This window comes from Theropithecus gelada, chromosome 3, assembly GCF_003255815.1.
Source record: "Theropithecus gelada isolate Dixy chromosome 3, Tgel_1.0, whole genome shotgun sequence".
In the NCBI taxonomy this organism is placed as follows: domain Eukaryota; kingdom Metazoa; phylum Chordata; class Mammalia; order Primates; family Cercopithecidae; genus Theropithecus; species Theropithecus gelada.
Window position 1 is genome coordinate 11,384,157 of NC_037670.1, and position 16,625 is coordinate 11,400,781.

Sequence of the window (16,625 nt, forward strand, 5' to 3'; positions counted from 1 at the left end):
CTACTGGGCTCAAGTGATCCTCCTGCCTTGACCTCCTAAAGTATTGGTATTACAGGTGTGAGCCACCATGCTGGGCTTTTTTTTTTTTTTTGTAGAGACGGGTCTCACTGTGTTGCCCAGGCTAGTCTTGAACTCCTGGGCTCAAGCGATCCTCCTGCCTCAGCCATCCAAACTTGGTATTACAGGTGTGAGCCACTGTACTTGGCTTGCCTTTCCGATCCTTGAACCCTTCACGTTCACTTGAACGTGCCCTCCCTCCTTTTTCTCAGGAAAATAGGTGAATCAGAGAAGAATGCCCTCAGGGAACCAGCCCCGAAGTTACTTTCCCAGCAAGACTTCCTCTCTTTAACCTGCAGACAAGTCCACGCCCTCCTACCCTGAAGCAGCTCCTCCCTGCACACTGCCGCCCTCCCCGGCCCCTCGCTGCATGGCCGTGGAGCTGCTCCTGGTAAGGTGGGGACCAGAGGCACTGGTGCAGTACACGGGGCAGCCAGCTGACCTCCTGTGCAGTTGCTCCGATGTGCACAGAGGTGATAGTCCTAGTACCAAGCAGACAGGAGCCCCCCTGCAGTAGGTATCTGCCCTGCCACCAGGTATCACTATAATTAGTCATTGTCATTGAAGCTGAATGCAATTAATTACATAATTTTGAAAGGTTCGGGTTTACTTCTATTAGAATTACATCATGAAACCAAGGAATTACAAAGGATTACAGACAGAAAGCAAATAGGGATGAATAAAGGAACTCCAAGCCGACTCCCCGCATGTGTGAGTCATGTCCAATGCCGAAGTGTGGGTCCTGTCGCCCCACTTGTGTTTGATAAACCTGTGGGGACTGACTGGGTGGATGTCTGCACAGAGCCCACCTCCAGAGGTGCCAGCCCCCTGCACCGCAGGCACTGGGGACACAGTGGGCTCGCTGGATGTGCCGTGTTGGTGGGGGACACTGATGACCACACCCTCCACAGGCTGTTGCCCACCCCTGATGTTCCCCAACCTCGGTTTCTCGGACCCCTCTGGATGCCTGCGGAAATGCCACTCACCCAGCCCCATCTCTCCCATCACCCCTCAGTGGTCCTTGCCTGAAATGCCAGGGCCAGGCACACTGAGTCTGGCACAGCCACAGCCTGGCATCCTCTCGCCAGGCTATGATCACCACATCCTCCTGGTTCCATTATCATCCCTCCCCCTCACTCTAGCCTGCCTTTCATGTGGGGCTTGCAGAAGGATCCTCCGAGACACACCCCAACAACTGAACTGTCCCTCTTCAGTTTAAAAAATCAGGGCTAGGTGTGGCGGCTCAGGCGTGGAATCCCAGCGCTTTGGGAGGCTAAGGCAGGAGGATTGCCTGAGGCCAGGAGTTCAAGACCAGGCTGGGCAACACAGCGAGACCCCCATCTCTACAAAAAATACAAAAAAGTTAGCCTGGCATGGTGGCACATGCCCGTAATCCCAGCTACTCGGGAACCTGAGGTGGGAGGATTGCTTCAGCCCGGGAGGTCAAAGCTGCAGTGAGCTATGATCACACCACTGTACTGGAGCCTGAGTGACAGAGTGAGACTCTGGCTCTAAATAATAATAATAATAATAATAATACTCTGTTATTTCTCAGAGCCTTCAGAAGACAGAAGTGACTCTGTGGGGCTTTGCTCTATCTGTCCTGCTCTATCTGTTCCCAGGCTACCGGGTACCCAAGCTATACAGGTCACTTATTCCTGGCCTTTGTTTCCCATCCCCCTTGCAAGAATGTCAGTTCCAGCCAGGCGCGGTGGCTCACACCTGTAAACTCAGCACTTTGGGATGCCGAGGTGGGCAGATCACCTGAGGTCAGGAGTTGGAGACCAGCCTGGCCAACATAGCAAAACCCTGCCTCTACTAAAAATACAAAAAAATTAGCCAGGCATGGTGGCACGCACCTGTAATCCCAACTATTCGGGAGGCTGAGACAGGAGAATCGCTTGAACCCAGGAGGCAGAGGTTGCAGTGAGCTGAGATTGCACCACTGCACTTCAGCCTAGATGACAAAGCAAGACTCCATCTCAAAAAAAAAAAAAAAAAAAAAGAATGTCAGTTCCTTGAAGGCAAGGATTCCCTATTGTCTGGTCACTCAATCCCTATGCTAGAATGCTGCCTGGCACACAGGAGACACTCAATAAATGCTCAACAACGGCCTAAATAAGTCTTTGGAGCAAGACAGCCAGAGTCCATCTTTCCAAACCCCTGCCCTGTCCACACAGCAGACATATCAAACCCGCTGCCATTGGACACCTCACAATACCCCATGTGTCCTGCATTCTCTGACCAACCAGCAGGCCAGGAGTGTATTTCTTTGGGTAACCCAGGGGCTTGAACAGGATCCATTCGAGTCATCAGGTACCATGGAGATGTGCTCAGACACAAATGGATGCATGGCCCCAACAGCCTATGAGAAAAATGAGTCACCCCGAAATATACAGAACTGCCAACAACTTTGCTCGAATGTGCTGTGTTATTTCTGAGACCAGTGCACATTTTTGCATATTTTCTCTTTAAATTTATAATTTTTTAACAAAACAAAGTCCATCATTACAAAAAAATCAGCATGCAAGAGTTATCTGGGCCAGGCGTGGTGGCTCATGCTTATATAATCCCGGCACTTTGGGAGGCTGAGGCAGGAGGATCACTTGAGCCCAGGAGTTTGAGACCAGTCTGGCCAACATAATAAGACCCTGTCTATAGAAAAATATGTAAAAAAATTTAGCCAGGCATGGTGGGGCGCACCTGTGGTCCCAGCTACAAGGGAGGCTGAGGCAGGAGGATCACTTGTGCCTGGGAGTTCGAGGCTGCAGAGAGCTATGATCCCACCCCTGCAGTCCGCAACAGATCAAGACTCTGTCTCAAAACAACAACCAAAGCATCTGAATCCAGAGTGGCCCAAAACCTCAGTTTTCCAGTCCAGTGATAATTCCCCGAGGGAAAGAAGCTAAGATCTCAGGGATGTCGCTGTGACGAGGCTGTTTATCTCAGGCCAGTTGGCCAATGGTACATGTCTTATGAAGTCAGTCTCAGAAAACACACGCCCAACATCCCGTGTAGCTCAGAACAGAAGCTTGCGTGGTGGGTGCTGCCGACCATGTCAGGGGATCTGCATGGATTTGAGTGCGATATCACCGCAGGGGCTACATCAACCAGTTTCCCAGGGGCTTGGAGAGTGGGGATCTGGTCTTGACCGCCACAGGGTTAAGTATAGGGATCAGTATCTATGGGCAATTCACTCCTCAGCACCCAGGGGCACAGCCCCTGCATCTCAGAGGAAAGTCCTGTAAAGAGACGCTCCATCCAGCATTCACCAAACCACCCACAGACAGGGCAGGCCTCTCCTCTGGGCCCGTCGGGCCCCATGGCCAGGCCTCTCTCCTAACAGTTCCCCAAAATGCTTCCAACAAACTTGCTTCGGGCAAGGAAGGAATGGGTATCTGAGGATAGCGAGTAATGCAATGGGGGGGCTCCTTGCAGCCCCAGCCACAGCCGTATCCCAACTATCAGATGAAGTTTGCTAACAGGAATGACGGGGCAGCCGTGATTCTATCATCAGATGACCCTTCTCTGCGGGGCTGAGTTTGAAGTCTACGGACAGGGCAAGGCTCCAGCCAGGCCTCCCCGAGAAAGTGCTCCCCTCAAGCCCACCCACCCCGGCCCCATTTCCATCCCCAGCTGCTCACTGCTAAGTGACCCACACCCAGCCAAGTTCATCTTGGGCAGCCCCGGAGAAGAGGTCCCTTCTGAGTCCCCCAGTGACCCCACTGCTTCGGCTGAGGGCTGCCTAGGGAACAGCGCAGGTTGGGAGGAAAAACACGCCTGGAGCTCGGCAAAGGCCAGGATATAACCCCGACTCCCGGCTTCTCACCTATGGCAGGTACGCAGCTCCACAGGGCTGTCATGCAAGTAACATGAAATAAACCAAGAGCCGAAGCCCGCGCCTGCCCGCTGTCCGTTCACATGAAACCATTACCGTTAGTGCACAAAAACATAAAAATACAAAATAAAAATAGAAAAGCTCCTGTCTTGTCACCAGTGGATGTAAAACTGGATACGGTATGTGGAATCCAGTCCTACAAGCAACATTCTCTCTCTCCACTGCTCCTTTTGCTGAAACATCAAGCCGTCCTCCCTCCAGTACAGGGAAAGTCAAGACAAAGGGGTGCTGTGCCGGTTCAAATTAATTCTTCACCCCACCCCACCCCAAATGATGCAAAGCTCTCCAGCACCAGCCAACACTCCAACAAAATCCTCCCTGGGCTTCAAGCTCCAGGTTTCAACTCATCTTCCAGACTTCGGCACCCACTTTTCCACCGAACTAAAAGCCTCCTTTTCCCCAGGGACTCAACCCCTGGAATTACCTACCAGTCCCCCAAATCCCCCATATCCCAAAGGGGACACACCCCCTCCCCCTGCCTGGGGTGGTTCCTCTCCCTCCGCCCTGTCCCTGCAGATGCTAAGCCCACCCTCCATCAGCCACCCGCACTGGGCCTGGGCATCCTGCCTCTCTAAGCCCTCCTCTCCCAGCCCTCACTTCCCCAAATCCAAGCAAATGCTTCTGCAGCCAGACAGTGACGTCACCTCTACAAAAATATCCTAGGTACTTTCTTTGACTAAATGAAGTGGCCACAAAGCACGCAGGCCTATGAGGGCCACTGCTCTGAAGTGGGGCTGACCCAGAGTAGGGAGTGCCTTTGCCCAGACACAGGCCAGACCCATGGGACAGGGTTTGGGGGATAAGGCAGATGTGAGACATTCCTCCGATGCTGACACCCAAGTCTCTGTGTTTCTTGCTGCTGGGTTTCTCTTAGATTTTTTAGGGTTTTGAGAACTACAACATGCACTTTCCTTATTCGTTCATATGGGGAAGTTTCCTCCCGTTCAGGCTGTCAGCAGAGTCAAAGAACAAACCTCTGTCAAAAAGTTGTTCTGCCCAATGCTGTTTTTAAAAATACGGATCTTTTTGTGTTCTCTGTGCCACAAGTACAATTATACATATAGCTGACTCTTGAACAACACAGGTTTGAACTGTATAGGGCCACTTACACGCAGATTTTTTTTTTTTCCATAGTAAAAGTGACATTGAGTGGGGCTGGGTGTGGTGGCTCCCGCCCGTCATCCCAGCACTTTGGGAGGCCGAGGAGGACGGATCACCTGAGGTCAGGAATTCTGAGACCAACCTGGCCAACATGGTGAAACCCCGTCTCTACTACAAAAATTAGCCGGGTGTAGTGGCAGGTGCCTGTAGTCCCAGCTACTCAGGAGGCTGAGGTAGGAGAGTCACTTGAACCTGGGAGGCAGAGGTTGCAGCGAGTTGAGATCCGCCACTGCACTCCAGCCTGGGTGACAGGGTAAAACTTCACCTCAAAAAAGAAAAAGTTACACTGATTGGGCCTGCTTCTCCTGACTCCGCCTCCACCTGCTCCAGCCCTTCCGTCTCCACCACCCTGTAACAGCAAGACTGTCCCCTCCTCTTCCTCCTCAGACTCCTCAATGTGAAGGCAAAGAGGATGAGGACCTTTAGGATGATCCACTTCTACTTTCTGATTAGTAAATATATTATCTCTTCCTTATGATTTTCTTAATAACATTTTCTTTTCTCTAGCTTACTTCATTCTAAGAATACAGTATATCATACATATAACATACAAAATACATGTTAATCAAGCAACTGTTTATGTTATCGGTAAGGCTTCCTATCAGCGGTAGGCTATTAGTAATTAAGTTTTTGGGGAATCAAAAGTTTCATGTGGGCATGGTGGCTCATGCCTATAATCTCAGCAGTTTAGGAGACCGGGACAGGAGGATTACTTGAACCCAGGAGCTCAAGACCAGCCTGCGCAACAAAGCAAGACCCTGTCTCTAAAAAAAATAAAAATAAAAATTAGCCAGGCATGCTGATGAGTGTCTGTAGTCCCAGCTACTGGGAGGCTGATATGGGAGGACTGCTTGAGCCCGGGAGGTCCAGGCTGCAGTCAGCTATGATTATGTCACTGCACTCTAACCTGGGTGACAGAGTGAGACCCTGTCTGAAAAGGAGAGGGGACGTGAGGGGAACAGGAGGAGAAATAAAAAGTTATACATGGATTTTTGACTGTGCAGGCGGGGTGTGGGGGGAATGGGAGAAGGGATCAGCCCCTAACCCCCATGTTGTTCAAGGGTAAGCTGTATTTTAACCAACACTTATGCTACTTTGCAAAGAAAGATAACCTTAATGAGACCGAAAAAGTAACACTTACATTACTTTGCACAGAAAGATAATTAATGGGACTGAAAAAGAAACGTCTATTCCATAGGTGTACCTATCAGTAGCTTTCAAAACACAGTCATTTTGGCCGGACGCAGTTGCTCACGCCTGTAATCCCAGCACTTTGGGAGGCCAAGGTGGACGGATCATGAGATCAGGAGACCGAGACCATCCTGGTTAACACGGTGAAACCCCATCTCTACTAAAAATACAAACAAAAACAACTAGCTGGGCGTGGAGGAAGAAGGTGCCTGTAGTCCCAGCTACTCGGGAGGCTGAGAGGCAGGAGAATGGCGTGAACCCGGGAGGCGAAGCTTGCAGTGAGCGGAGATCGCGCCACTGCACTCCAGCCTGGGTGACAGAGCGAGACTCCGTCTCAAAAAACAAACAAACAAACAAACAAAAATCACAGCTGTTTTACTATAATCTACCTGCTTTCACAATATTTTAAAAAAAAAAAAAAGAATTTTGCATTCTTAACCAGTTGAATGAGTCCTAAATTGAACACATAAGGTAGAGAGTGGGGGCCTGGGTGGCGGATGGTTGTGGTGGTTACACAAGGGATACTCAGGGCAGAAGGAGGGAACCCAAGCCCACAGGGGAGCCCTAGAGATCCCTGGCCACCCCACAACGGTTCTGCTGGAAAGCCCTCTCTCCCACACCTCCCCAAGCGCACAGAGCTCAGTGGGCGCCCCCTGCCCACGCCCTGACCTGTCTTCCAAGCCCTTCCTGCAGCCTTCCCAGAGGCTCAGACACACACAGCTCCATCCATCCCAGCCTTGTCCTGCCGGTCCTGTCCGCCCCTCTGGGCGGGAAGCCACTGCTATTTTAAGTCTCCATCACCACTGCCGGGCACATAGGGGCGAAAGGAAAAGAAATGCATGAAATAGGATTGAAGGCCGGGCACAGTGGTTCACACCTGTAATCCCAGCACTTTAGGAGGCCAAGGAGGATCACTGGAGCCCAGGAGTTTGAGACCAGCCTGGGGAACATGGCAAAACCCCGTCTCTACAAAAAAAAAAAAAAAAAAAAAAAAAAGAAAGAAAAATCAGCCAGGTGTGGTGGTGCATGCCTATAGTCCCAGCTACCCAGGAGGCTAAGGTGGGAGGATTGCTTGAGCCCGGGAGGTCAAGGCTTCAGTGAGCTATGATCTCACCACTGCACTCCAGCCAGGGCAACAGAGCAAGACCCTGCCTCAAAAAATCAAAAACAAAAAAACAAAAAAATTCTGAAATAGGCTCGAAGCTCAGATGTAGAGAGGGAGGAGGAGGGAGCTCCCCCAAATATGCAAGATTCTGGAGTCATTCTAGCTAGGATGGAAAAGGTTTAGGTGGGGCAGAAAGGACCATCCAGGGAACTCTGCCTGCTACCCTAACGAATGTGGTCTCCACTCTGTGCCGAAGTGGGCCACCGTGGATGTTTAAGGAGAGGAATGGCATCATGAAATCAATGGTTTGGGAAGATTAATCTGGCAGCTGCATTTATAATGGATTGCGACCTGTTTTGAATGGGCAGTTTTAAAACGAGCAAAAGACGACGCACTCAGCTCTTGTGTGTTAGAAAGACTTGGCTCTCACACACAATAAGCAGCCCCCAAAACTAACTGCAAACACACACACACACACACACACACACACACACAAAGATTTCATTAAGGTATCAGGGCGTTTTAAGATGACAGCATAATTATATACCAACACAGAGCCATGTAAAACAATCGCAAACTACTTCTTACTCCCCTGACAATGACATTCAACCATAATTGGCAATATCCTTCCTCTCCCAGTCCCACATCGATGCTGACAAACTGTGGGACCAGGGCTGAGGACCAGGTGGAGGAGAAGAGATGACCAAGACTTCCCTCTGGGATGGCCAGCTCCGGGTGGTGGCTTTATGACTCTGTAGCACAGTTCTCCAAGGGCCCCAGCCACCTCGTGGTCCTCCAAGCTCACCGGTGACTACAGACTCCTGGATCCCATGGAGCAGAAACCTGAACTTGTCTCCCACTTGGCTGAGTGACGAGACAGCAAACGTGACTGTGTAAGCAACGAGTTGAGATACAGCTGAAATAAAGCAATTCTGGTAAATGAATGTTTCTATGCTGGTTTAAACACACGCTCCTCTGCTCTCAATTTTCTGTCTCAAACCTGTATGACTTACAACATCTCTGCTGTGTGAATAGGAAGCGAAGACAGGATGTGATTTACAGCTCTGGTCGTAATTTTAGCTGTAATCTCTGTATGTTGGGGACTCCAGTCCTTTTCCTTTTGAAAGGTTGGTGTTCTCTGGGTGGTTGCTGACTACGCTCTCAGCAAGGACACAGCAGAACTGTATGCAACAGAAATAATTCACTGAACCCAGGACTGCATGGGTTTAAGTTCTGGGTCAACTACCGTGGTGAAAAACAGAAAATAATATGTTTCACCATTATCTGCCACACCTTTCAGAGTGACACAGAAATGGTGACAGGAGCCACAGAATGTTTCCAGTTCCAGAGGGAGAACGAAAGTCTTTTCCAAACCTCATCAAAAACATTACATGTATACGATTCCCTCCAGTGAGAATTTTATTTTTAACTTTCATTTACATAGTATCTTTCTTCCAAGAATCTCAAAATAATGGAGCGGTAGAAATACTTGTTTAAAAAAGAAAAAAAAAGTTGTCACAACACAGGAAGGGACAGGCTTGGTAGGGCAGGAGAAGGGCGAGAAGTGATAGGCTGTCCAGACAGCAAGGGCTCCAGCTAACACCCGGAGGCTAGGCTGAGGGCGGCTCCCAGCCAGCCCTTCCCTCAACACAGCCTATGGCTTTACCGGTGCTCACAGCTTCAGGCTCTTCAAGACAAAGATTAACCTTTGGTATCATCTGCTACCTTTTATCAAATTATTTTTTATCTAAATAATCATTTCTTCCCTAGAAACAGGAGGGGAAAGTGGCAATAAGCCAGAGAAACTTACAGGCCCAAAAGAACAACTCAACAAAGATGTCTGAAAAGAGTGGAGGCCGGGCACAGAAGCTCACACTTGTAATCCCACCACTTTGGGAGGCTGAAGTGGGTGGATTACTTGAGGTCAGGAGTTTGAAACCAGCCTGGCCAACATGGTGAAACCGTCTCTACTAAAAACACAAAAATTAGCCGGGCACGGTGGTGCACGCCTGTAATCCCAGCTACTCGGGGGGCTGAGGCACAAGAATCACTTGAACCCGGGAGGTGGAGGTTGCGGTGAGCGGAGTTTGTGCCGCTACATTCCAGGCTGGGTGACAGAGTGAGACTCCGTTTCAAAAAATAAAATAAAAAGAGTTGATATTCGTTCTGTCTTAAAGACATAAAACTATGTTAGAGAAAATAAAATCGTGGCAACTCATTAGGGAGAAAGTACCAGTTTAAGAAAAATTGTCTTGCTTTTGGGGAGAAACAGAAAGAAGCTTTTGTGTTGCGTTTTGTTTTTCGGTTTGGTTTGGTTTGGTTTGGTTTTTTCATATGCTGGGTGGACAGGATCTGAATGTCTCACATTTAACAAAAAGCTGTCAACACCCAGATAAATCTTTAATGACGGTACGACAGGCATTCTATTTCTCACTGTTTCGCAATACTCACTTAAGAAAGAGCTAATTTATCAATTTGTTTTTCCCTTAACGAAACTCGGAACACCTCATAACCCATGGTTCACTTTAAAAAAAAAAAGTTAACTGCATTTCCTTATTGAATAAACACAGCCCAATAGAAAGGTATCTGTAAGAAAACAAGCAGCGTGTCAGTATCTACTCAAAGTAACGCCAAGGAAGAACAAGCCACTTCCCTGGTGTTTCAGAGTAAGCTCTGTTAATTTCCTCCATCGTTAACTGCATCAATCACACAGTCCAGACCATCCCAGATTTCAAGCTTCGGCTGATGGAGTCGGCCGGGGCCCTTTCCACTCTGGCAGGTCCTGTGCTTTATAAAGGTCTGGACCCCTTATTGGGCTCATTTTCACAAAGGTTTTCATGAAAGGAAGCAGAACCAAGTCAGTTTCACTTACTGTGAAACTCCTGGCTGGCTAGTTCTTGAGTTGCTGGCTGGCAGTGTTAAGTAAATCCCTGGGAGGAACACGACCATCCTTGGCTCCGTTCCAGTCACCTGTGTGATTATGTTTCTCTGTGTAGGAAGACCCTGTGGGTGGGATCTGTACCAGTCCTGCTTGTGGGGTCAGCCAGGGATTGGGCGATGAACTCTGTGGCCACAATACCTGCACTTCCCATGGCCCGGGGCTCTAATCAACACAAAATTTCTGCCAACGGTCCTAGGCCTCCTGCAGTAAGGAAATGCCGTCGGATTAAAATAAAGAAATTGACAATCTTTATTTTGTGCACTAACATCGTCCTCTCTGAATTTAATTACAACAAAATTAAAATTATTTTTATTAGAGAGGCGTTAGCTTTTTAAAGCAAAGGTTCTTGACAGGTTTTACAACAAATTAGATGTCTCTTTTTTTTTTCCTAAGACAGTCTCGCTCTGTCACCAAGGCTGCAGTGCAGTCACGTGATCTCAACTCACTGCAACCTCTACCTCCTGGGCTCAAGCAATTCTTGTGCCTCAGCCTCCCAAGTAGCTGGGATTACAGACATGCACCACCATGCCCGGCTAATTTTTGTATTTTTAGTAGAGATGAGGTTTTGCCATGTTGGCCAGGCTGGTCTCGAACTCCTGACCTCAAGTGATCTGCCCACCTCAGCCTCCCAAAGTGCTGGGATTACAGGCATGAGCCACCATGGCCGGCCTTAGATGTCTTTCAAAAAGAGTGGTTCACCCTCACTGTGTCATACCCGAATAGGGCAGCACAAATGCTTTTTTAAAAACTTTTAAGTCACAAGCCGGGTGCTTCAAAGCTGTTTCACGTGCAGCACAAATGAGGGGAACAGCATAGGTTCCCCTCAGACCTGGTTCATTTCCTGCAGGGACACCTCCATCCCCGCCATAGACCACTCTCCTCCATCAACTTTCTCAGAAGACAGCTGAGAAGCTGGACTGATTACAGCTCAGCAAATTCAAAACTGCTCGATACCAAACCTTAGCTGTCCTCAGCAGGAAAATCCAACACTGACATACCATCGAAACTTGGTTCTGAAACATATCCCAAAACCAGGGCGATCAACTGCTTTTCAAGACCACGCCTTGAAAACTAGAATGGATCAAATGACACAGACAATTCAGAGGGCCCTGCCATTAATATTTAAGAAAATATCGGCCGGGCGCGGTGGCTCACGCCTGTAATCCCAGCACTTTGGGAGGCAGAGGCAGGCGGATCATGAGGTCAGGAGATCCAGACCATCCTGGCTAACACGGTGAAACCCCGTCTCTACTAAAAATTACAAAAAACTAGCCAGGCACGGTGGCGGGCGCCTGCAGTCCCAGCTACTCGGGAGACTGAGACAGGAGAATGGCGTGAACCCGGGAGGTGGAGCTTGCAGTGAGCCGAGATCGCGCCAGGGAACTCCAGCCTGGGCGACAGTGCAAGACTCCGTCTCAAATTAAAAAAAAAAAAAAAGAAAGAAAGAAAAAAGAAAATACCCTCCTCACCAAGTTAATACTTTTTTGGTTGCTGGTGAAGTTTATATTCTCTAAATGTAGAACTTTTTTTGGGGGGGGGGGCGGGGGCAAATAGTTTTTCTCTGAATCAGGGTGTAATAAAATGTACCTACATGTTCCGGTCAGTCAAGGTTCATCAAGTCAGAAGTCACAAATGAATTCACAAATTCTTTGCTCTAAAAGTCATATAACAATACAGATATTAAATCGCTTGTCTAACTATGCCATTAGATTCCTTTTTCACTCCATTATCGGAGCACACACACACTTCTCCCGGCATCCAGGCATTCACAGGTATCCAGTTCCTAAAGCACCCAGCATGACTGCTTTGTCCAGGTAAGCAACAGTGGGACATAAGGAGAGACTGTGGGGCCCCTCTTCAAATAGCTTCGACAAAACGAATGGCTATAAGTGAAAAGTGTCCCTGGGCTTTGCTATAAAAAGACTCAAACATGGGATTCCAAGAATTCCACCTGTTTCCAATTAGATACCAGAATTGCTTGAGTGTTTAAGCTACGTTCGCTTGCTACTTACACAAAACAATTCTTCCGGGTTTTTTGAACATTTTAAATATCTTAAAATAAGATTAAGGGTCTGGTTTAAACAATCGGAGGCAGGGAAATTTCGGTGGAAACCAAAACTCTCTCTGCGGCGATAACGCCGGGCTTCAGACAAAACAAAATGACAAGACAGACAAATTTCTGTCTTTGACAATTACTAATAAAAGTCACTTTTCATAGAGAGAGCAATTATATTTTTTAAAGTTATGTATTCAATAATTTTAAATCGGTCTTAAATAATTCCTACAATAACTCACGATCCTGGGTCCTGTATATTCAAATAATGGTTAGAGTTGCCTTTTATGTAGTATTTGTGTTACAATTGTTACAATTCGTCAGATATACCTGTCTGGGAAATTTACATGTGACAATTGTGTAAACTATTTGAAATGGAAGCACAGGTAGGAATTCAACCTACCTCTGTATGATTCTTCATATGATGAATTTCTCTGTTTACAAAATGTATGAGTTTTCCCCTAACAAATGTGTCCTTCCTTCATTTCACTAAAAACAGCCGTTCCTGGGGCATTACAGAGGAGCTGAAACAAATGTGGACTTTCTACTTCTAGCCTTGTTTTCTCTCCTAAGACACAAAAAGTGAGTACAGCCTCAGGAGCGGTTTTGATTGTTTACTGCTACAGGTAGACCCGGAGGGGAATTAGAAAGCACAAACTACTGTTTCTGCACAGTTCCCATATAAACCCTGATGGGTTTGTCTTAATTGTACGGCAACAGGAGACTTTTTAAATAGCCATTAAAGGTTTTAGGCTCGGCACAGTTCGCCAGACTGCATTTTTAAGGTTAGCTCAGTGGATTTAGGAGGGAAGCATTCCTGAAGGTATTGGACAATTTGGCCCTTTCAACTTTCTTAGGTTGGCTAACTACCGACAGAAGATACATGAAGCTGAGGATGTAGTCAAAGGGGTGTCTGTGGACTCAACTATACCAGGAGTTGTTGCATTAACTCACCAACTTGCATCTTTAAGAAAAAAAAGAGTTTCACATAGGAAAAAACTTAAATCAACTGCCAATGACCCCTTCCCACATCCAACCTCAAAGACACCCATATTAAAATAACCAAGAAAACAAAAGCAGAAGCAGCAGTGGTGTAATTTCTTGAACCATTATTTTATAAAGGGTACTAGATGGGACATTTTAATTAAAATAATATACTTATTATGGTAAACAGTATTGGACAGCCAGTAACATACACGCTTCCACAACAGGGGGAAAAAAAAAAAGGCATCAGAAAATGGACTTTCAGCAAAACTGAGATTGTTTTTTGATTCTGAAAAAGAAGGCAACTTTTCAAATTTACTTTTGCAGAGGCTGCTTAAAGGGGAAGGCTGGATGCCATGTGGGAATAATGTCCCAAAGGGAAGACAGTCATTGGCCGGGCCCGTCCCAAAGAGTTCAAAGCTGCACTAACATAGAGTGCCATGAGCCTGTCTTAGAAAGTGTCCTCTTTACAAATATGTATTTAAAAGACAAATTTATACAACAGTGCTTTTCTTATTTAAAAAGAAAAGAAAACCTGGTTTTTACAAGTCTGAGATAGGAGAAAAAACTTGTCCAACTAGTCTTAGCAATACCAAAGCACTGAAACTTCCATACCACAAGCCTTTGGGACTAAAAAGGAAACAGAATAAAACACAATCTTCAGAAACTCTCTTCCTGAGCATGCACTCCTGTGCCAAGGCGGCAGCTTCAAGACCCAGAAAGCCGAGGGACAAGAACCCGGTGGCCCTGGCTCACTGGGTGGTTGCAGAACTGCGGAACTGCCCAACCTCACCTGGACCCGCTGAAGTCTCCAACCTGGATTTGTCTCTGCTGAGACCAATCAGCCTCCCCAGGTGGCAACCCAATCTCAGTATAAAGAGGTCTGGAAAGATGAGAAGAATCTGAAACTAATGAATGCTCTCCCAAACTGTCGTCCTATTGGTTCACTGACTATCGGTGGGAAATAACCAGACACCAACTCCAAAGGCCTCCTCAGGGCCCAGAGAAAGAACCAGATTGGCCTGAGACTTGAACTTTGACATCTCCTATTCGACTGAAGTTTGCAAACCCATAGAAAATCATCTAAGGCCAAATCATTAGCAACCACCAAAAGCAAAGGAGTAAAGAGGAATGACGTTCAAATAAGCGATTTTCTTTTGGAGTTTGGTTTTGTTTTCTTCTTAATATCCACATAAAGTGCAAGTAAAGTGACATGGAAACTTTCGATGGAGTCCTGGAGCCCTGATCCCCTGAAGAAGTAGCTAATATGGGGGACAGGATGGTTTAGAGTTCTTAAAATCTAGTAACTCTAGAAACGAAATCCATTTGGCAGGTTTGCCAGGATGCTTTAAAAAGGACACTTCATTGATATTAAGCTAGGATGTCACATTTAGGAAGAGGGAAAAATAATAATAATGTTTGTCTCTTAAAACTCCACAACGGGTTTTACAGTAAGCACAGGAATTAAATTATGGTAAAAGGGAGCTATTTTTACTAAAACAGGGTAGACCAATTTATCAAAAATGCCATTCGGCTATGTTCATTACATCCAGGAATCTAATTTACACAATAGACACTTTGGAGTAATCTATTTTAGTCAATAAATACTCAAACTCCTTTAAGTTTTAATCTTATCGGAAATACATATTTCGCATAGTCTTCTTCCTAGTTAAGCGAGAAATTTCAGGAAATTTCATAACGACTATGACTCGGCTTTATCGTTCTTAGTAGGCAAGAGCAGAAAACAAGCATATACAATTAAAGTTGTCAGATCCCATTTAAATATGTTTTAATCCAACCCGCTTCGTTTCATACAAGCCTGCATCTCGAGTTCAGCCGCTTTGCTCCCAAAGGTATTGCTGTAGGTCACTGTCACCCGTCCTCCAGGTTAGGAAAGTTCAGCCAAGTTTACCTTCACACACACCTTAGCAGTGGGAGCAGCTGCAGTTCCCCAGGGGCCCTGGGGAACCCTCCTATCCCCTCCCAGAGCGCCAAGCAGCCGTGGGGCATTCTAAACCGCGAGACCCAGGCAACCCCCCCACATCCCCGGTTCCCCTTGCGACTGCAATCTCGGGACTTCTGGCCCACACGCCGCTCACCTTCAACTTGGCTCCGGCTACGCACAACATCCACCTGGCAGAGTCCCGGGGCTGTCCGGGCGCCGCGGGCGCCGAGCTGGCACGTGCGGGGCGGACCCTAAGGGCGCGCCGCTCCTCCGGGCGGGGGGTGGCAGGCGGGCACTCGCCCCATGGGCACGGCGGCGGCTCTGGCGCGGGCCGGGGAGCCCCGGCACAGTCCCCCCGCGGCGCCGGGGACTCTGCGCGCGGACCACTGCCCAGCACGCCAGGGTCCCAACGGGCCCCCGGGGCTCTGCTTTCGAGAACCTGGCCCGAGAAGGCATCTCCGAGCGCACTCGCCGCGCGCTCCATGGCGGGCCCTGCAGGAGGGCAGAAGCCCCGAGGGGAGGCAAGGAAAGGAGCGGGCGCCGCAGGTCACTGGGGGCCGCCGAAGCCCCCAGGCGCGCGGCGATCTCGGCTCGGACAGGCGGTGGGGAGGCAGCGTCCCCCGCTCGGGCACCCGGGGGAACAGCGTGGGGCCTGCGCTCGGGGAAAGTTGCAGCCTCCTCCACCCGCGCCCGCACCCGGCGGTCCGGGACACCGCGACCCAGCCGCACTGCGCGCGGGGCACCCCCAACGCCCCTCGCCAAGTTTCCCCAAAGCGCGCCCGCGGGGGTCCCCGGCCACGAAAGGACAGGTCCGCGCCACCGACACAGGCACACAAAAGAGCGGGGCGGCCGCGAGGTGTGCGGGTGGCCCCGCGGCGCTCCCCAGGACGTAAACAAACCCAGGGGTCCGCGCCGGCAGCCACACGCGGGGTGCCGGACTGGCTGCGCGGCCCGGGCGGGTGACAGCCGGGGGCGGCGGCCGGGGCCGGCCGGGGGTAGGGAGCGCGGGCGCCCGCCCGGCCACCCGCCCGCCTGGCCGGAGCCGGGCCGCGCCGCCGCCGCCGGTGGCCGCTCTGACCCTCCCCCGAGCCGGCGGCACCACAGCGCCACCAGCCCCAGCTCCGCCGCGCCGGCGGCAGTGGCGGCGGCTCCTCCTGGAGAGGCAGGCGCTTCACCCCCCGCAGCAACTCCCCACAAACTTTCCCCGGGAATACGGCGGGCCGGGGGCGCGGGGCGAGCGGGCGGGCGGGCGCCACCGCCGGGCCGCGGCCCCCTCCCCACCCCGGGCGC

The 16,625-nt window shown here is 49.3% G+C and overlaps 1 protein-coding gene across 8 annotated transcripts in view; it reads right to left on the minus strand.

The window, feature by feature from the left end:
- Positions 1-16,625, minus strand: part of CUX1 (cut like homeobox 1) — a 472,214-nt gene that overhangs the window by 454,509 nt on the left and 1,080 nt on the right. The window contains exon 1 of one of the 8 annotated variants that reach the window (XM_025381003.1): positions 15,490-15,939. The exons of the other annotated variants lie outside the window; for them this stretch is intronic. Coding sequence (XP_025236788.1) covers positions 15,490-15,819 — 330 coding nt within the window. The 5' untranslated portion in view covers positions 15,820-15,939. Of the gene's footprint in view, positions 1-15,489; positions 15,940-16,625 lie in introns of those variants that run through there. 8 annotated transcript variants of the gene reach the window in all.